The sequence below is a fragment of the Patiria miniata genome, unplaced genomic scaffold (assembly GCF_015706575.1).
Source record: "Patiria miniata isolate m_02_andy unplaced genomic scaffold, ASM1570657v1 HiC_scaffold_7, whole genome shotgun sequence".
In the NCBI taxonomy this organism is placed as follows: domain Eukaryota; kingdom Metazoa; phylum Echinodermata; class Asteroidea; order Valvatida; family Asterinidae; genus Patiria; species Patiria miniata.
This window is the reverse complement of record NW_024037074.1, coordinates 24,852,929-24,874,658: the sequence shown is the minus strand read 5'-3', so window position 1 is coordinate 24,874,658 and position 21,730 is coordinate 24,852,929. Positions and strand designations below refer to the sequence as shown.

Sequence of the window (21,730 nt, the reverse complement as noted above, 5' to 3'; positions counted from 1 at the left end):
TCACAAAATTCAGCTGTCCACCACTGATCATTTACCGTTCTACAAACTGATAAATACCCATTAAATACAAGAAAAATGAACGTTTTCACACCTGCATGAATGAACGAAAAGTTGCAAAGGAAATCAGACAAAAACACCATCAATATTTCAGGGGAAAAAAAAGAGTTGACTTGTTGAATGTTTCAGTCTTGACTCAAATGATTAAATTCTCATTTGTATGAATGGCTGCGTGTAATCTGCAGTTCTTAATCAGCTCAATAGCTTCAAATGGCATTCCACGGACTGCTATAAAGATCGCATATTTTAGTAAAACATGTATTGCTAGTGATAGCATGGATCAATTTCAGTATTTCTTTTTTTTTTCACATTAGTGGAAGAACATATTCTTTTAATACATGTTTCATTTGTGTATCAAATTTAATAAGGGAATAAATGTGTGTTTGGGAGGTTTTAATCACCCTGTTCAAGATCGCTTTAAGTCTGGGTGCTGATAATTACCCGGTCAAAAAAATCAAAACTTTTTGGTCAAACAACCCCGATTTGTTCAACAAGTTTACTTCATGTTTTTTTAAACACCCAGTCTAGCTAAATAATGGAGTGTCCAGCTGGCGAATAAGATGTAAACAACTCCTTCTATGGAGATTGGCGCGATGTCAAGCAGAATGCACCTGGGGCATTGTGTTGTGAATTTAGGACTATAAAATACTGACTCACTGGTAGTATTGTGCATGCCTAAGTGAGGATTGTGAGCGTTCAACCAATAAAACGCTAAGAGCCACTGGATTTTTAGGAGTCCAAATTTAATGTGACACTGGAACAGTGTTTAAGACCAGCCAGCCATGTCTTTATCAACCATTTAAGACCAGCCACATGACGGGCTCTCGACCAATAGGAGTGGGTAAACTGTCTTAGGTATTTATGAATTGCTTTTTAAGGGGGAAAAACAATTAATCCAGGTCGCTTTCTTTTTGATTTGCCCTGTACAGTATAAGAACTGTTGTTCATGAATTTAGTTTAAGTGAAATCCAATTATTCAGTTGGCCTTTAACAAGCTATTGTTGATTTGCTTGATGCAATGGAAATAATTAGTAGGTTTTCTTGCCCAAAATGTTGACATTTTCTTTTGATCACAATGCAATGATATGTCTTGATTTGCAGACCTGAGCATGGTAGATGGATGGCCTGTATATGATGGCTTGAACTTGGGGCAGGTTGCAGGGGTTGCTGTGGGCTTGGATGGAGATGTGCTTATATTTCATAGAGCAGACAGAGTCTGGGGTGTCGGGTGAGTCATACTACATGTATAGTAGAAATATAGTAACATCTTGATTGTGTTTAATACAGTAATACCCCAGTGATACCCCCTCCCATACCCTGGGGAAAACAACAAGGACGCCTCTTTTCATAATGTAGTGAGTGCGGAGTAGCGCCGTGGGGCTTGAGTCTCGTTGGGGGCGAGTTGACATACACACACAGCGGAGATTAAGTTTCACCGGAGAATCACTGATTATTTATTCATGTATTTGTTCATTCGTCTCCATTGGTTGCTCAGAGTCGAAGGGAAGGAGGCAGCCAGTCCCTGCACCAGGCTAAGCACGGCAAACAGTATCTTTCATCATGATTTCCAGCGGTATTTGGGGGAATTATCTCTCTATTTTCCCCAATTCGGAGGCCATTTCTCTCGACTCTCCCCGTGACTGACACAGATTTCTATCCTTCTCGTTTGTCACTAGTTCCGGAGCACTGCCCCGCGAAGCCTGTTTACCGCTGTCTGGGTTACCTCTCCCTTCTCTTAGAATAACCAGCTTTTGTATCACTCTAAAGATACTTAGTAATTTTAAAGAGTATACTTAACTACCAAATTATGTAAGATACAGTCTTTTATAAGCACCAAACAATAATTAATGAGGCCCTATATTATCTTACATGACACCGAATGCCAGTCTTTGTGCACACACCTGGGCAGGCCAGCTTATTGGCAATTTAACGGTGAGTAGGCGAGCGCCCTCTGTTCGCCAAATTTGTGAATGATCAACAACAAATCACTATCATAAATCATTTCTCCACAATAATGCATGTTTTCATAACATGTCATTATTTCTTATTTCATTACCCATACATTTCCTCTATGTTGTGCTGCTGCAGGGTCTTCAGTGCTGACAACCATTACATGGAGGTAGACAAAGGACGCATCAAAAACAGTACAGTGTTGGTTTTTGACAAGGAAATGGGACACATGAAACAGCAGTGGGGAACAAACATGTAAGTGACTAGCATCACCACACCAGTGTTGTCTCAAAATTATGTCACTGGCCTGACATGTGTACTTATATAAGGCAGTGGCAGATATCAAAAGAGAGAAAGAAAAGAAAAAGAAAAACAAATCAGAATCAGTGCATAACTTTGCCCATGTGTATTTCACAGTTATTTACTATGGCTGAGGTCCAAGACAAAATGTCAGTTTGTTCTATTTAAAAACAAAAGTGACTTTCATAGCCAACCAAATATTTTGTTTTACACTGTAAAGGTTTTTCATGCCACATGGGCTGTCTATCGACCATGAAGGTAACATATGGCTGACAGATGTTGCCCTGCACCAGATATTCAAGTTCCCTCCAGCAGGAGGAGACAAACCCTTACTAACTCTTGGGATGGAGTTGGAGCCTGGCAGTGGTAAAGACCACTTCTGCAAGCCCACAGACGTGGCCGTGGATCCAGTAACTGGAGACATCTTTGTAGCAGATGGCTATTGTAACAGTAGGATCATGAAGTTCTCTGCAGCTGGGAAATACATCCTGGAATGGGGGAAAGCCTCATCCTATGTTGGTAGGAGTGCTGCTCATTTGTTTTGCATGAGAACGTACAAAAACATATGTGGTTTTCGCCAGAAATTCTCTATTGTTCGCCACTGTACATCGTATATAAACATAATCAAGATACAAAACAAACACTGACTGTGCATTGTTACATGATGACAAGCATGTTATGGGGAGTTTTATCAAAATTATGCACACTATGATTAGGATGTAAGGCAAGTATTGAAGATGAAGATAAATAAACAGCTCCTTAAGTAGAGACTCATTTTTCATGTGCAGTTCATTTTCCCCAGTTGATTAAATGTATGGTAAATTATAATGTTTGCGGGTAACATTACGTGGAAAGAAATCTCTTCTTAGAAGAAGTGTGGTTCTGAAAAGAACCGGTACAACCAACCGGTTCTTTTCAGAACCACACTTCCAAGAAGAGATTTCTTTCCACATATTGTTTCCCGCAAACATAATTGATCTCATCCACAATGCAAAGCTTCAATTCATATATATAAATGTATGGTATTGCTTCCATGGTTTTTCTGTATTAATAGACTAAAAACCTGCAACAAATTGCAGACAAAAGTTCAGTGAATACAAATGTACATGTAGGTAACAAGATGAGTTCCCTTGAATGCAGTGGTGAATGTTTTAAATTCATCCCTGTGTGGACAATTTCTGATACCTAAGAGAATTTGTCTGCTGTTAGAAAGAGCCTGCCATTCTTGTCTTGATACTACAGGAAGGGAGCTTGCTATTGACCCAGAGCCCAGCACATTCTCCATACCCCACAGCCTGGCATTCATTCCTATCAAGCAGCAGTTGTGTGTGGCTGATAGAGAGAATGGCCGGATACAATGCTTCCAGGCAGATACTGGCAAGTACATCCGAGAATATCATCTACCAGAGTTTGGCACACGGTTATTTGCCATTAGCTACAGTCCATGGAAAGGTAGGATAAACATGTTGCCGACATTATGACATTTGTCAAAACAGGGAAGAACATCAAGAATGTTAAAGTAATGTAAGCTAACATTGTGGTCCAATTTTCAAATTTGCAGAATGTGCAGGAAACTTTTACCTCAGTCATGTCAGTCCTGCCAAAAATTATGGCGTAGAACAAAAACTATACATCCTATGCTTGGTTTTAATCCATGAAGGATTGCTGTGAAAAAAAGGATACCTACTCAATGCTGTGTAGCATATTGAAATGTAAATAAAAGTTCTAAATGTCCGAACAACTTTGAAATGGACTATGTATCACAATTTTTTTAATTATTTTAAAAGTAATGTGAAGTATATTATATTTTCAAGTTGGACTCGAGTTCTAAGTAGTATAACGTGCAAAGTCTGAGAACTATCCCGTTGGTACTTGCTGATGAAATGACAGGGGTTTGTTGTATTGCAGTTTTTTTTGTCTTTGTAGCCCAGAGTTCTTGCCACTAGGGTTCACCCTGCCTGCTTTGTGGGGTAGGCCACTTTGACGCCTGTCACTTGTATCACAAAAAAGGAAGTCTTCCTTCGACTCAGTGCTATTATTTTATAAATTCATCGCATTTAAGGTGGAAGTTAAGTGACTTAACTACAAATAAACTTTTTGTTGGTTTGGCAATCAGTTTTTACTTCGGAATCCATCCATCCATCCATCTGTTTATAGTCCGTCTTTCCCTGAACTGGAGGGTTGGACTCCATGATGATCATGTCCTCTTAGTCCGATAGCTTTCCTCCACTCCACTCGGTTCAATGCCAGATTGGCATCGATCTGCATGCTTCACCTCTTCTTTATACGTCCACGTTGGTAGTTGCCAGGGATCTGGTAGTAGAGGATCTTCCTTGGCCAGCCGTCCTCGTTCATACGCTGGATGTGACCAAACCAGTGAAGGCGTCCCCGACGAACCACCTCGTCAACAGCAGACAGACTAGGTTGGGGCCTTAGCTCAGCCATGGATTTCCAATCATGGCGTTATCATCGCGGATAAGGTGGTAGATGTAATTGGCCAGGTTTCACTAGCATACAGGAGAACACTACGCACACAAGCATTATAGGCATAACCCCTGACATGTGGGGAGATCCCCTTGTTGGTCAGAACTGGTAGCAGATCATCAAAGTGCTTCCAGGCCAAACGTACCCTTGCAGTCGTAGCGTCAAAGCAACCACCTGACTGACTTAAGACATCCCCAAGGTAACAGAAGGAATCCATAACACACCTTACACTTGAAGGTTGAATCTTGTTTTGCCTGCCATGGATGCCAGAGCAGCGCTTTTTGACCCAATGGTTACAACTGGAGCAGAAGATTGAGTTACTACCTACTCCTTTTTTTGCAGACAGGCCACTTAATAGCAGCGTCAGCTTTATGTTGGACACTATGCCTACTGCAGAGGATCCTTGTTTCGGACATGTTGACATGAAGACCCTTTGACTCAAGATATGATGTCCAGACAGAGAGATTATGTTTGAGCTCCTCGATTGACTCTGCTGTTATCACCAGATCGTCAGCATACAGCAGTTCCTAGGGGCAACCAGTTTGGAACTCTTGCGACAGTGCCTCCAGAGCTATTATGAAGAACAGAGGACTGAGCACGGACCTTTGATGCACACCCACCTTCACACTGAACACAGAACTAAACAGGTCATTCAGGCGTGTGCTGGACTTAGAGTTCTCATACATGGCCTGAATCGTCCTGATTACCCACTCTTCCAATCCCACTTTCCTCAGCGACCACCACAGAACCATTCTGGGCACTCCATCAAAGGCCTTTTCCAGGTCGACAAATGCAAAATTGAGATTCTTCCGTTTGCCAAGGTACTTCTCATGCAGTTGACGTAGGATGAAGATAGCATCAATTGTGCCACGGCCAGGCATGAACCCAAACTGCATTTGGTCGATGGTCACTTGAGACCTATCACACTCTCCAATATCCTCTCAGTGACTTTAAACATCTGGTCCAACAGCTTGAGGCCACGGTAGTTGTCTCGCAGTAATGTATCACCCTTGCCCTTGAAACAGTTCACTGTGTACAGCGTGAGTCAGAATGATCTGGAACCAAGATCTTAAAACCTAGTGTGAACTTGTACCATGTGACGAAGATGTTATAATCTTTGTAACGTCATCATGACGTCATGATTTAAGGGCAAATTAGTTTGCACTATATCTTTTGAACTAAATAGAGTATCGTGTTCGTTTTTCATGAGGTTGTAGACTATGCCGTGACAAACATTTCTTGTCCTTCACTTCTGTTGTTACCGGAAGTGCAATAAAAACCGAACATAACTCAAAAGCAGAAGCATTTTACTACATACATATGAATTATAAAAGTGTTAAGTGAGGAATACCAGACACAAAAAATATATATTGATATTCTCTGATTAACCACAGATTTTAAATTCATGACGTCATCAGACTGGAAGTTACTTTAAGGAGAATTTGAAAAGGATCATATTTTTTATTTAGTTCTATCATTTGATCCCATTTTTTGTGGCAAAAAGAGTATATTGAGAAAAAAATGAGTGTTTGATATGAATGATTATTACCTTGTCTTCCACAGGCATTTTGAATTTTTCAAATTAGTGGCTGTGGTGAGGAGTTACTCCATTTTCATTGAAGTGATTCGTTTTCCAGGAATTGGTTTTCCCTTTTTTAAATGTGTGAATAACTTCAAGTGAGTCAGTCACCATGACTATGTTTTTATTTCTTATTACACTGCTTCACATCAGTACGGGTTCTTTTCCCACATTATATTCGACAGTTATACTCCTGTAGAGAGCCAAATATTGCAGCTTTTAAGGTAAAACTTAGGTTACCCAGTAGTCACTATAGTATAGTGCACATTCTGCTCTCATTGCACCCTTGATTGTTGGCAATTTCAGGCTGATCTATGTAACTTTGACTATTGTGCTCTCTATTCAGGGCTTGAACTGTAGGTTAAGATCTACATGTAAGTACTAGAATGAAGGGGGAGTAGCTCGAATACTAGACCACCAGAATTGTAGGATAAGAAAAAGTTTATGCTTCTGGTAACTAGCATTACATGGTTCTAAGGCCGTGTCCAAATACCTGGCTGCGGCTGGCAATGACGGTAGCGGTTGCAGCCACTTCCCATAGACCCATGTGTAATTCAGACACGGCGTAAGGCGTGAAGTCGCCCACATCATTGGAGTTGTTTGGATCCTTGCATACAAATGTCTCTTGCAGGTCTTTAGAAGAACTAATATGCTAAAAAGACATCTCAAAGAACTCAAATCCATTTGTGGCAGAATAATTGACAGGTTATTTATACCAGTACTTTTGTCACTTTGAGCGAGGTTTTGTACCTCATCAATAGGTTCTACCGGTATTCTGGTAATTGTCAATGTTCCTATGTCCCTTTAAAACTCTGCATTTCCTTATTCCATTGTGCATGCCTTAATTCATTCTTGACCCTATGTGTTGTCTTAGGAGGTCGTCTGTATGCAGTGAATGGCAAGGGCTTATCCAGAAGTGGTTCAGCGGAGCCAGTCCAGGGTTTCACCCTAGGCTTTGACAGTGGCATGCTGCTTCAGACATGGACACCAGGGAGTTCGGTAAATATTTATAACCAAAGATTGTTATCAAAGTTGGGAAACATATATTTAGGCTTTATGGAGCCCTCATCGTGTACAAAGAGAGACTTGAAGGGACTATGGGCCTTATGCACGAGTTGGCCATTTTTGTCAAGTTCCCAAGAGTATTTCATTAATTGTGTACTGTTGAATGGGATGGCGCCAGACTATTTATGTAGGCATAATGCAGCCTTATTTTACTGTCATTGAGTGGTCTGGCACAACCCAACCACTTTTTGGAGTTGTTACGATTAATCTTTCTTTCTTTCTTTTTTTCCGGACAATACTTCTCCGCGATTTTCTCCTAAACTGTTTATGATATGAACTTGTAACTTTCAGTATATATCGACCCACATCCCGAGTGGTGCATATGACTCCGACGTCACGATGACGTTTTCGGGTGTCAAATTTCAAGCGATTTTTGTTGAAAAAATGATGATCTTCTTCACTTATAACTCTTGAACAAAATGATCAATCATGTTCCAACCTTGTAATCAGATAGACCATTAATTGATAAACATTTCTTTTCGTGTACGTGAACTCGCTTGACCTTTACTTCCTGGTCTATCGGAAGGTCAAAGTTACTTGAATTCAAAATGAAGACTTTAGCCTGAAATCAAAACAAAGCAAAATTTCTTCCATATCTTCGTAGTCCAAATAATGATATCCATTACAATGTTCACCTTTGGATCTCTAATGCTGTGACGTCATCAAACCGGAAGTTAGGTGTTATTAATACATCATCAAACCGGAAGTTAGGTGTTATTAGTACAAACAATTATATTTCCCATATTTTTATACATTATTTTAATTTTACATTGAACAATTATCCTCTCCGAACTTCATCAGTATTCACTCAACGTTTTGACTGATGACGTCATCAAACCAGAAATAACTTTTTTGCGCACATAGAATGTTTACTGAACTTTATCACACCGTTAAAGATACATTTTTGTAACAAAATAATTGATTGCACTGGAAGGGATGTTATTTCGTGATCCTTTGTTCTTACATAAACATATTCATAACTTAAGTGGGCAGTGTTTAATGAAAAGGTTGTCTGCCCGACCACTCTGCATTTGTAACTCAACAAACGCGAACCTCTAGGGGTTTTTTAATTTCTCTTCGCAAGTTAAAATGTTTTAGATATTATCTCACTTTCAATTCAATATGGCCGACTCCTGAATAAGGCCCATTGACCCTATTACTGCCATACACCTAATGCTGACATGAAGGAGACATGGGTTTGTGCACATTCAAAATCAAATTAGTTGTGCTAGGGTTCCCATGGTCATGACAACAATCCTGGAATTTAACTTAAGCTATCATGGAAAGTGAATTTTGTTCTTTCCAAGTCAAGAGCAGTGTATGAACCAGTATGCACACATGGTGCCTTTCCCATTGGGGCTCTCAACAGTGGTCACAAAGTACCATCTACTCAATACACAGTCCATATTTACCTAAGTCTGGTTGATAGTCGGTCACGCGATGATCATGCAGATGAAAAATTGGTAGTATAATTATCGCTCAAAGTATGCACAAGTACCCCTTCAATGGCCAGAATAGGAGAGTTGGGGGAGACCTAGAGACTGGTTCCCGGTCCATCCACTGCATATTTCAAATGATCCAAAGTTATTGGGGGCGGGGATTAGTCTGGGAGACCATCGTAAGTTAAATTAAGGACGGTTGTCGTGCCTGCAACCAACCAGAAGCTGACTTTAGTATATAAATTCAGTCTTAGATTTTGGCCATGATAAAAAGTTGTTGTTTTTTTAATTAGGCCGCTGATTTAGCAAGTCTAGAACTAGAAAAGTTTTATTTTTTATCTTAATAATTTGTGCACTTTGTTATTGTTGTTAAGGGGTTCGGGCAACCACATGATGTTGCAGCAGCACCAGATTCCAAGAATGTTTATGTCGTGGAAATTGGACCCAACAGAGTCTGGAAATTCCAAAGGAACCTTGGTAAGTAAAATGTGAAGCTTATCCATGACCTCAAAGTAGTATGATTCCATTCATATTCATGGCCAGGTGTTACAGTGTTGAATGGATTACCGGACTGTCCACCCAGCACCATGTTACTTTCATCACATAGGGCTTGATGACCCGGTTTAAAATTAATTTGTCACAGATTCACATTGTTATGGCAGATACAAAATGGCAGCTAACACTTGATACTTCCCGGGAACAAATGGGCACCTGTAAGTGCCACTTGTAAGGACCCTTGTGAGATTGCGTTGAAAGAAAGGCTGCAGTAGCAAGCTTAGCAACCTACATCTACATCTATATAAGCGACACAGAAGAGTCTTTGTTTAGCATATGCAGTCTTTTTTTGTTTGTTACAACACCGGCATTCTGGGCGACGATCAAATCGATTAAAGACAATATCTCATCAATAGTATTAAACTTCCAGAGCCTCATCAAGCAAGGCTATCAGTGCCACAACTAGAGTCCAAATTTTGTGACACTTGGGTTATCATTTGTGTAGAGAGAAACTGGATTAACAAAATAGATTTTTTTCTCTCCAATTTCTGAGCAGTTATTTGTGATATTTGGCTTCTACCGAATTCTTCTGTGATTGCTGTTGTATTTTATTATTTTGGTGTTCCATTGAATGAGATGTATGCCTTTTCATATTGTCCATTCAGATTCAAACCTGTGGCAATAAATAGGTTCACATATTTGCTTGTCTAGGACTAGATGAAACTACTTCTAGCCAAGTCGAGGAGGAAAGACAACCGCGCCGAGAGGAAATCCCCAAGCACATAGTCAATCCTACCATGGATGCCAGTTTCACCACTACGGCCATCATTGTGGCTGTACTTGCTGTTCCCATCTTCCTCATGCTTCTGGTGGCAGTTGCTGTGCGCCTGCGGGCTCAGGGCCGCATGCGCTTCTTCCGAGGTGAAGCAGGTACTACCATCCGCTCGGGCTACAAGGCCACCACTGACAGCAAATTCAGCTTGGGCAACTTCTTCAACCGAAGGAAGGGTTTCAACCAAGTCAATACAGAGGACTCTGATCATGATGGTGGTGGGATGGGCTGGAGTGATGACTCCGATGTGGAAGAGTATAGCATTCTGAACGCCAAGAGAACACAAAATTTATGAGAAAAAAGTGGAAGACTAACATTGTTTGGTTTGAGGGTTGGAGCAGTGTCACAAAAGTCTAATACATGTACATGTGTAGAATCAATGTTGCATAAATGCTTGGGAAATGAAGGGGAATGGGACAGAAACCAACCATTTTGAGAATGAATGACACTGAAGGTGTTTTGCCTATAATAATACTGACTTTCGGGAAAAGAAACTTAGTTTTACAGCGAAGTTCACTATCTGGGCCTCAGAATGTAACCCCTCCAATCTCACTTTGTCTCCCTTGAAATAACAATATGAGTGGAGATAAGTGCTCTATTTGCTTTTTTGTCTCTTTTTCTCAGTTTTCTAGTATTTCAGCCCAACACGAGTATAAGTATCAGTACCTTAAGTTAGTTAATTGCTTTACTAGGAAGTATATATACACACACCAATGCAATGGTACCTAAACATATGATTAAGTACTAGTCAGTTTCAAGTTGAGTGTTTATTCCATCAACAAATTTGGTGAAGTAATATATATTGTCAAACATGTATAATACTGTAAATAAATTTAGAGAAACTGAATTCATGTACTGTTTTGTTGTAGTTATGTATGTAAGCTTCAGACAGATTTTCCACATTTTTAAACCCACCTTTTGCTTTAATAGTACTATTAAACAAAAAGGAACTGTCTGTTGCACTAACTGTATTCTAATATAGTACTCTTTAAAGTACTGCAATTTATTAAATTAAAAAAAAAATCTAAATTATGTTTTTTTATGAAATGGAACAAAATAGTTTGTTCCCATGAGAGTAATTGACAGTGCTGGGTAGGTATTGTGCAGCACTTATGATACAATTCAGCCAGATATTTGGTTATCCCGATAAAGGGAAAGTCTGTTGGCATTTTTACACGTCAAAGATTAGCTGGAAAACAAAATAAACACTTTGAGACCTGCAGCTCCTACAAATCCTGGACAAAGTTTAAATTTCTTGTTGGGTTTTGGGCAATTTAAATTCCCCCTATTCTAGAATAGTCCGGTGGCATATGGTCGGAATTGTAACCGACTGGTCCAAAGCACCACCAAACTTAGCAGCTACATCCTTATAGCCCTAAAGAAGTTACCTACAAAGGTTGACGCCTGAGATTCTTTTGGAAAGGGTGCCTTATTTGCATAATTCGTTAATAAATGCCATGTAATATATTTATTCCCATATTTGGGTATATTTGTTTTTTTTCTTCTATTTTTTGGAAAAGTATATTTTGGTGATTCTACTTTATACATATCCTTACTTAAATAACGTTTCTAAAGCATATCACAGACTGGATGATTATGAGGACATAATAAAGATCCAAAATGGCTACCATTATATCCTATAGTTACCTTTTACTCAGATATCATCAAGTAGTCTTCCCAAACCACAGTGTTGATGAGCTTCAAATTCACAAAGTTACTTAGTGGCACAGCTACCTTAACAAAAATCAATGGGAAATCATGTGAAAAATGATAAAATCTTGATATTTAGCACCACAAAAGGGCGGGGGGGGGATGAGGTGTATGCCAATTGGGCTAAAAATTAGGCAAAGGGTTGCCTAACGTGGGAGACCTGAACAAGTTCAAGGAAATCCCCAATGTAAGAGATTATTATTTTTGTTTACAATAATTGTATCTACGTCAAACAATTTTCTTGCCAATAATTTTGGGAATTTCCTTCAACTTGTTTAAGTCCCCACGTTTTGTTTTCTGGGTTAAATATCGCAATGTTATCACAGTTCACATGATTTTCCATAAAGTTTTAAAAGGGTAACTGACAGCAACTTGGTGAATTTGAAGCTCATCAATACTGAGGTTTGGCAAGACCACTTGATGATATCTGGAGATAAGGTTAATGTGCGCAACTCTAGGGTATAATGGTAGCCATTTTGGATTGTTTCTATGTCTTCATAATTATTCAGTCATTATTTAGAAAATGTTATTGAAGTAAGGATGTGTAAGTAGAATCACCAAAATAAACTTCTCATAAAATAAAAAAAATATAAAATATAGCTAAATATGGGAACAAATATATTACACTGCAGGTATTTACGATTTATGCAAATTAGGCGCCCTTCCCCAAAAGAATTTCAGGTGTCACCCCTTCTAAATGTCTTCGCTAGGGCTATAAGAATATATCTGCCAAGTTTGATGCTTTGGACCAGTCGATCGCGATCTCGTCAAAAATTGGGTCTGAGCCACCTGACTAGAAGGAATAATTGATAAAACTGTGACAACTCAATTATGAAATAAAATTCCATTTTTCACAAATTCGCCAATAAAATAAACTTCTGCTTGATGGAATATTTACAAAATATTGAGGTTTATAGTTTTCAATTCACAGAACCTCAACTAGTTTCACCTTCAAATGACATCACATGCCATGGCCAAATTTGTGCCAAAGAAAAAGAAAGAAACTTCTGTGGGAGCTGGTTCTTATAAAAAAGATTAAGCAAATTAAAAAAGGTGTACCTTAAAAGTAAATACAAATAAGAGAAATGTCTAGCATAAGAGACATACATGTATTTAGAAAATTGATAAGAGTAGCAGTACACCAGCTCATTGTTCCAGCAGCTCATTGTGCGACCTGGTAGCTGCGGGGAAGGATGATGTTGCCGTATCATGTGATTCTAGTCCTGTGTTGTAAAACAGGGTTACTTATATATTTTGTGTTCCTTTCTCAGTGGTAAATATTAACTGTTGTCTGTACTATGGAAGGCAATATTGGCCCTTCTTGTAGTGGTTTTCTTCTCTTTTTTGTTTTGGTTTATTTGGTAATTTATTGTGTTAAAAACATAATTATGTATGGAATGAAAGTTAGCCATGATACTGTTCGTAGTGAATGTTGATGTATTTAAACATGTGTGATGGTGTGTATTGAATAATTCCACCCAGGGTCAGTAAAGTATCCACTGACCATGATAAGCACATTCTTTGATCTGTAATAAATGGTCTAGATTGAGTTCTTTGTGTATGTAGTTCCATGTACCATTTGGAGCTTTTCATTTGGAGTTTTGTGTAGGCCTCATTTAAGCCATCAAAAAGCGATTGTAAAGGATTGTGATTTTTATATGATGGTCTAAGGTTTATTTGGACTCTGTCTGTTGTTTACTAATGTCCATATATATACCCGCATTGCGAAGCAGGAATCAGGCAACGATTGCAGAATGGCATTCCAAAATTAGTTTAGGCATTGCGCAGCTACAAACACGTATTGTTGAGAAAATCTGGTAAATGCTGCCCAATGTTGTAGTCGAGTACCAAAACTCGAGTACTAAGTTTTCCCGAGTACACACAGTGCTGAGTACGGGCCGAGTCCGAGTACTTTTTAGTCGAGTCCTGGGCCAAAAATCCGAGTTCGAGATTTTCAGAGTCCAAGTACGGGCCGAGTACGAGTACAAAGGTATCGGGACAACTCGTACCCAGGACAACTCGTACCCGGGACGACTCGTACCCCAAATTTGTGACCTGGGACAACTCGTACCCGGGACGACTCGTACCTTGTACTTTTCTTACCATTTACTTTTCTGTTCCTTTTTAGTTAGATGTAATTGACAAATCCGAAGATGTGGAAAACCAAAAGCCGTTGAGTTTTTGGGAATTGCCAGTGGTGACAAACAAGAGATTGTTCTGGAGAGATTCTGGCAGCTGGCCGATGATCGCGGAGTTCGCCGAATTCGCGGAAGGAGCTATAGCAATCATGAGCTTCGTAACTTATTTGATCTTCATTTATTGCGAAAACTTATTTCTAAAATAAGTGGACCGAGTCATTAAAATTATAAAAAATAAACACTTGAAACGAGCACGCGCGCAGAATGATCGCAGTCATTTTCGGGTTCGATCGCTCGGAGCGCGCCGTGGGGGGTACGTACTTGCACTTGTAGGCATGCGCATACTATCGTTCCGCTCCTACACCATACCCCCCGCGGCGCGCTCCGAGCGATCGAACCGAAAATGACTGCGATCATTCTGCGCGCGTGCTCGTTAAGTGTTAGGTTGGTTCAGTGCGGAAAGGGCATATTTTTCATCATTTTTGCCGAAAACAGACAGAATCCACCGATGTTTGTTGGGTGCACATAAGGTGAGTATGTCATGAGGTATTGTACGGAGTTTAGGGGCAAACTGTGCAGCGGTTCTGTGGGAAAAAGCTTGGTTGGGATGGACGTTTTTGTACTTAATTAGTGTTTTGTGCTGACAACAATTTTGCGGGGTTCTGAACCTATGTTATGAGGCTCCACGGGAGCCTCATAGTTCTAGGAGTATTCAAATGTATCCTCGACCCTCCATTATCTGCGCAGCATACGCGCACGCGTTGACACACACACAAATTGAAGGTAAATGCGTAGAAAAAGGACCGCGTAGTTTTCCTTAACATTAGTGCTGATTAATGTGACAGGCCTCTATTTTCCCTAGAACTTCTTTTGATCGAATGACAAATTCTCTGCCACTGGAATTTCTTGAATAAAGTCTTCATTAGGTACTGAAAATAATGATAGTGCACGTTAAATTTCGGGACCAGTGAATTTTGTTTTCAACCGGGATCCCGAACATGTCGTAAGTCCAGAGATTTTTGTTTCATGAACGGAGCATGACTACGATTTATGAATTGTACTTTTTTTGTAGCCACGTTTACAGGCTGAGGTGAAGCGGTAGTCCCATGGTCTCCTCCTTCCTCCATGGTCTCCTGGCGTTGTTTTACGGCTTTTTTTGGTAAACAATAAAGTTAACAATTTCAAAATTCAAGTAAATTCGTAATTATCGTTTCAGGATGTTAAAACAAGGGTTAAAATGCACAAGGAAAGAAAAGAGAAGAGGACTGATTTTTTTGTGGGGAACGTATACATAAAAAGCACCAGGCAACGCAAGGAACTTGACCGGGGCCCGCGACGCTGCTAACCGTACAACATTAGTTCTGGACACGGTCGACCACATCCACTGCCGTGATGCGTTATGCGTGCCGTACGCGTATCATTCGAAAACAACCTGACGATTTGTCGTCTCTTTGGACTGAATATTCACCGGAATAACGTTTGAGATTGTCTGTAAATCACGAAGAAAGTTGCGGTAGGACTGTTGATGCTCATCTAAAAATGTTATCATGAACATAATACTTTTAGTCCTTGGATAAAACACAGCTGTTTTTTTACGCAAACGTCGCAGACCTACCACCCATCAGAGCCGTGTTGTCTGGCGTTTTCAGCTGGCCAGTTGCAGTATCCGTGTTTTTGCTGGTCTCTTTTTCGGGCAGTTGGGGCTCAAATTTATACGGAAGAACAGCTCAGAGGTCACTGTGTCCTTGTTCAATATACTCATCCAAAAATTAAGCAATGGGAAGGAATATCAATCTCCGCGAGTCTTTTACAAAATGTTGATTTTCTCACTGCTTGACTGCGAGTCACACGTGCTGACGTATGACGGGGCGGGTTGGGCAGCAGTAAACAGTCGTTGTATAAACGAGTCCTGTTTATTACGTCACGCCTTTTTTGATTTCAAGAAGAGCCCGACGACTGTTGATTTCAATTATGCGCTCGCCGACCAACAAATTACTCGATGAATTTCAGTTTTATAAACATATAAACGCACATTAGAAAAGAATGGGAGTTTGTCATTATGCTATATATGGGTCTACTCTACAATATAAAAAACAAAACGATTTTCAGCATTCCACAACCTCTTTAATATAATACATTATAGTTGTGAAAGAAGCAAGTTGGATGATTAAAACCTCAGTTTGGTCTCCTTGTTAATTCTGTCTGTTGAGTTCAATTTCCCACATGTTAGAGTGACTTTTTTATGTATAAGACAAACTTTCACACGAAATGTTTGTTCAGCCAAAAATACGGGAAAATGTGAAATCAGCCGTGGGCAGCGAAGGTTGAGACTTTCGGGTCGTCGTCATCGTTTTCGCCAGGCACGGAGCAAAAATGCGAGCCGCCGATTTTTTTTTTTCACCTGCATTTTCTACTATGATGTGTTCCTTAACGTGGCGCACTTCGACGTTTACCTCGACTTTCCTCATGTAGTGTTGCCAAACTTCTTTGTTGACAAGCTTCAAATTCATTCAGTGAAATACTGGTACTATTTCCTTATTGATGCCTGCTAACGATTTCGGTGTCATGAAATTTAATCCAAAATTCAAAAACGGTGGCGTCCGGAAATTGGGCACAAACTCGGCTGAGTGTTCCCTGACGCGTCATGACGTGGCGCACAGGAATAAATCTTGGAAAATTCCAAATTCACATTGAAGAATTTCTGTAAAGTTGTTAAACTCTGATAAGCCATTATTATCTCTACTTACTTCCCAATTACAAATTTGTCAGAAAATAATTTTCTTATTTCGGGGTGACATTTTCAATGAGTTCACTGTGCACTTCGAAATAAACTCGGAAAATCACGCCGAAATAAATGTTTCTTCTAATTTTGTACCAGTAAATGAACTCGTGATTTATGAACGGGAGTGTTAAAAACTTCATGACATTTCACTTTCTATGAAATTTCAGTTAAATTAGGCCTCATTTTGCCCTAGCTAGGCGCTATCAGGCGAAAAGTCACAGTGCGCCACGTTAGGGGCTGCGCCACATGGGTACGTACGTCAACAATACTTTCAGTGGCCGTCGTCTAGCTGTTACATGAATCGCGTCTCTGCCATCTGCTATACACTTTCAGTTCCTCCTCGCTGCGCGTTGTTACCGCCAGAAACAGAGGGGGTGTGTTCGTCAGTCCGGCAGTGTTTAATTCTGTTGCACGCACGTGGAGTAATTAGTTCGCTGCAGTAATATCCAGTGGCGGTTGTAATATTATTGTTGGACTCAGACGATAATCACGTTAGTGGAGCTGTTTGCTTGAAAGTTGGAAGGTGCTTTTCCTCGACTTTTACAAGTAAGATCCTGTAAAAGAGAACATGTTTGTTGACGAGTCCGACACTGACGATTTAAATTTCGTTTGAATCAAAAATAACAGGAGATGGTGTCCGGAAATTGGGCACGCAGTTTGGCCTACGGTTGCTACGTGTGTTAACTAGAACTGCGGCCAGGCCCAGACTTCGGACACCGATTTCTGTTCGGTCTATTTTCTTGTGTATTTTCCCCACATAGGCCAGTTACTGTGTGTTGTAATGGTTTTCATTTTGTGATTTATCGATAGTATTGGGCTACATATAAACCCTCTTTCTTCTTCACTGCACTTTTTTTAGTCCGAAGTGTCGAAGCGCCCACAAGTAGGACTACGGTCATGACGGTCCGGGTCTGTCAACCACGGAGGAAGGACACTTCCTTCACGGGTCAACAATGATCTGGCGCAACGACAGAAGGCAGAAATCCGTTCGTTTCGGCATTGTCGCCATTTTCATTTTGTGCCGTGACTTTGCCGTCATTGTCGTATTAAACCCAATTATTTATCTTACAAAAATAAATCTGCCCTCTCTATCCACTACAAATTTTCTGCCAACTTCCAACATAAATTATGTCTTCGGTTAGCTGAACAGTTAAAGTGTTATTGAAATTATTATCCCAAACTATACACAATCGGCCTGCGCCTGTTTTATGACCCTTTGTTCCAGTTTTGTAGTGTTTTTGGTGGCCTATAGCAAACTACAGTCTTTCAACTAAAGTTTTCCACATAATATAGACAATTCCTAGCAAAATATTTAATAACTGCATGTGACAGGAAAATCTATACATGGAGCTTCAGGGTCCATTATTACTCTGGTTCCAGTTCAGGTGTGTTTTTGTGTGTGTGGGGGGGGGGGGGGGGGTGGCACCTTTATTTCTCACAAACTGCAAAACTTTCATTTTGACTGTTACAGGAAAATCTACCCATTTTGTTTTAGCCTAATATGGGTTTAGAGTTCTTATTCTGTATCTCTTGCACTTGCATTTCCATAGGAATTACTGTATTCTCAACCAGTTTACCCCTTACTCTTCCCCAAACCCCAACATAGGCCATAACCGATCATGATCGAGTGAATTATCTTGTCAGGGAATAAACTGCTTTGTAATGTAACATGTATGTAAAAAAAGTTTAGGTTTTAGTTGCACAACACGTTGAGTGACCACAGCAAATGTGTTTTTTACCTACCAGGAACGTGGCGGCGCCCTTCCTCATTAGCAGCTACTTCCCGTTTCAATTGTTTTTGTTTTTTTTTGCAGCGGAGCCTAGTTCTGGAAGGAAGGAACAGCAGACAGAATTTGATGTGGAAGAAAACAGAAACACGAAAACCGATCTTCCCCTTTTGTAACAAACAAAACAAAAACGAATGATAAAACAACCCCAACAAACCAAGTGCCTAAATCGCGATTTAAATCGGTGATTGTTTAAATCAATGTGGTTTACATAAAAAAAAACCGCCCAACGCCTATATCTGATTTGTCTCCGTTTTCACTTCTGTGATGTCGTGAACTTGGAAGGGACATAACTTTGCCGATGAAGTATTCAATTACAAAACTATTTGTGTCTAGCCTCTCAAAAAGTCTGTAATTCAGAAATATTAGTCGACCCTCCCCAATTACACAAATCCCAGGTGCGCAAAGTAATTGTTTAATTTTTTTTTTTAATATGAGGGGTAGGCCTAACAATTTGTGGGAAAACCTTGATTTTTATTCATCTGGAGACTCTTAAAATGGCCATGTTTGGAACAAGGGTAAATTGTGCAGTAAAGAAAAAGACATGGGCCAGGACATAACCGATGCACAGAGACATCATTAGAGGGTCAATGTGGTGAAATTTGTTACAGCTTCTTGCATGGGTTTAGATAGTTTCTTTTGTTTTGTTACTGTTCACAGTTTCAAAGCCACGTTACTTGCCACGTTACGATAAGGGGGTATCCCCCAATATTTTGTGAAGACTGCCCAGGCCTTTTAAAAGCCCCTTTTGCACCCACTTTACCCCCCCCCCCCGCCCCCAGTGCCATTCTTTCGTTGACAAGTGGCTTTTTTCTGGGAAAAGTGCCCTTTTTAAAAACAAAATAGGGCCTTTTTTGTGCCAGCGGCCTTTACGAGTGCCTTTTTTTAAATTAAATGTCGCCCTGAAAAGTGCAAATTATGTTAGTGTGCATACTCGTCGGTTTTGATCAGCGCCCCCATCGAGAGATGGTACCCCCCCACCACCCCCCCCACCCACCCACCCAATTTGATTTTATGGAGGCCAAAGTGTCTGGAGAAAAAAACGTGTTAACATTTCAGCACGGAGTGTGCAAGTGCCTCTACAAAAAAAATCCCCCTCCCAAAAAAGTCCTTGCTACGCCCCTGAATTCTATTATTAAATTCTCACGCTTTTAACAAAATAACTCAGTTTTAAAGTTGGAGCAATAAGCACCTCTTTAATCACCGGGTCCAGAACATTCGTCATTACAGATCGTTCTCGTCTAACCTCCCGATTTGAAGCATTCATTGAATTCGTCTATTTGAATCAATTCGACGAATTTGATTTCTGAATAACAAGGTTGGCATATAGGCAAGACGAAATTGAATACCCCGGGACGAAAACGAGTGCTCATTTTGCTTGATTCGCTGACGGACGAAATTAAACATTGGAAGTGCACTTAGGTTTTTCAGGCTATTTTGAAACATTTTTTATTCAAATTCAACAACTGTAATATTCAATTTCGTCCACAAATATTTCGCACGCTTTTACCATGGAGGAATATATGCTTTGACCAAGACCAATTTGGTCATTTATACCATTCAATTTTAAAGCAAATTCAAACAATGAGCACGTTTTCGTCCCCGGGAGTATTGAACTTCGTCTCGTCTACGCCAAACCATGTTATTCTGAACTCGAATTCCTCTAATTGATTTAAATTGTATGAGGCGAATTCGATCTCTGAATGATGCCATTTGGCAACATCTTATTTTAGACGAATTTGATCTGAAATGACGAATATTCTCAACCCAGTGGCTAAGGAGGGTGGACTGGAATGCTCAGCTGTTTCGGCCACGCATAGGCCTTATAATGAATTATTGTCTACGTTGGCGAGATCTCCACTTGCAGATGTTTAAAGCGGTCATGTCTTGTTTTGTTTCTTTTTGTGTATTGTTCGCTTAGCACAATACACGGTATGTCAACTGCGTGACTACCCACGTGTACAGGTGATACTATGAATAATAAGCAAGTGGCTTTCCCAGCCCCAACTTGATGCAGGATAGCGTTTCCTGCCGAGACCTACCGCCATTCGGTTGCATGCAAGTATTTTTTATCTTCATTTGGATATAAATATTACTTCTCTCTTTCATTATAACCTGTTAAAATGTTGGATCTTATTGGTGAGTTTTCGGCATATTGCTTTTGTTGATTTATTTGTTGTTTGACGAACAACCTGAGGTGAACGTTACACGAAAACAGGCAAACGCCATCTTGGATTTGAATATGAAATCGATCATCAACACATGTGTATATCCCTTGGACCTCTTGGAAGGATTTCACGGTCATCGGAGTCCTCATAGTGAATGGTGTATGAAGGATATAACTTCTAACATTATCTAAAAAAAAAAAAAAAAAAACAGTCCCCAAAAATGAAACTTTTATGTAAGTATTAAAAAGTTAGTGACTAATTGGAGTCAGAAAATCGCTCGGCCAAGAATGTAGGCCTACGTGTTTGGTTGTGTACACCGTCTTTGGGAAGTTGCGTTCATATTCAGAGAGCATATTTCAACAAAATCGGATTTTTTTTCAGTCTGAGATTCATGTCTTTTCAAAACATTTTTTGATTGGAAAAAAAGGTGGCGTCAGGATGCAACATTCTTTCCTTTGGGAGAGAATGTAGAATCCTGATGCCACTTCTTTGGTTGAAACGAAATCTGTGGAAAGTTGAGTGCATTTCAAGGTAACTTATAGAATCGACAATGTTCCTCAGTCTCATCAGATTCATGTCTTTTCAACATTTTTGCAATGACTGACCTTCAGTCATTAAAGAGGCGTGAGGATGCAACATTCTTTCCTTTTTGGGTTTGATGTCTCATTCAAAAGTGAATAAACATTTAAAGCACCATCGATTTTTCAAAGGAAAATCATTCAAAAAGAGCAGCGCCTCCAACTGCCTCCATGTAAAAACTACAAACAGCCTAGCAGCCTCAATCCTCCAAAATCATCTGTTCATTCTTGAATGTGGCCCTTTTGAAGGATGACCACTGCTTCAATGAATCCTGCAAATTCTTCTCTGTCGGTCGAAATGTATGTACGGCTGAGCATAAACAATACAAGGTCCGGCTCAAGACCTCCTTGACAAAGTGCACCCTT

At 40.0% G+C, this 21,730-nt stretch overlaps 1 protein-coding gene across 1 annotated transcript in view; it reads left to right on the top strand.

Annotated features, from left to right (window-relative positions):
• LOC119744503 (peptidyl-glycine alpha-amidating monooxygenase B-like) overlaps nucleotides 1–11,434 on the top strand; it is a 50,164-nt gene extending 38,730 nt beyond the window's left edge. Inside the window, exons 13-19 of the mRNA XM_038220447.1 lie at nucleotides 1,159–1,285; nucleotides 2,146–2,262; nucleotides 2,528–2,826; nucleotides 3,550–3,759; nucleotides 7,245–7,369; nucleotides 9,249–9,351; nucleotides 10,081–11,434. Coding sequence (XP_038076375.1) covers nucleotides 1,159–1,285; nucleotides 2,146–2,262; nucleotides 2,528–2,826; nucleotides 3,550–3,759; nucleotides 7,245–7,369; nucleotides 9,249–9,351; nucleotides 10,081–10,496 — 1,397 coding nt within the window. The 3' untranslated portion in view covers nucleotides 10,497–11,434. The remainder of the gene's footprint in view (nucleotides 1–1,158; nucleotides 1,286–2,145; nucleotides 2,263–2,527; nucleotides 2,827–3,549; nucleotides 3,760–7,244; nucleotides 7,370–9,248; nucleotides 9,352–10,080) is intronic.
• The last annotated feature ends 10,296 nt before the right edge of the window (nucleotides 11,435–21,730 follow it).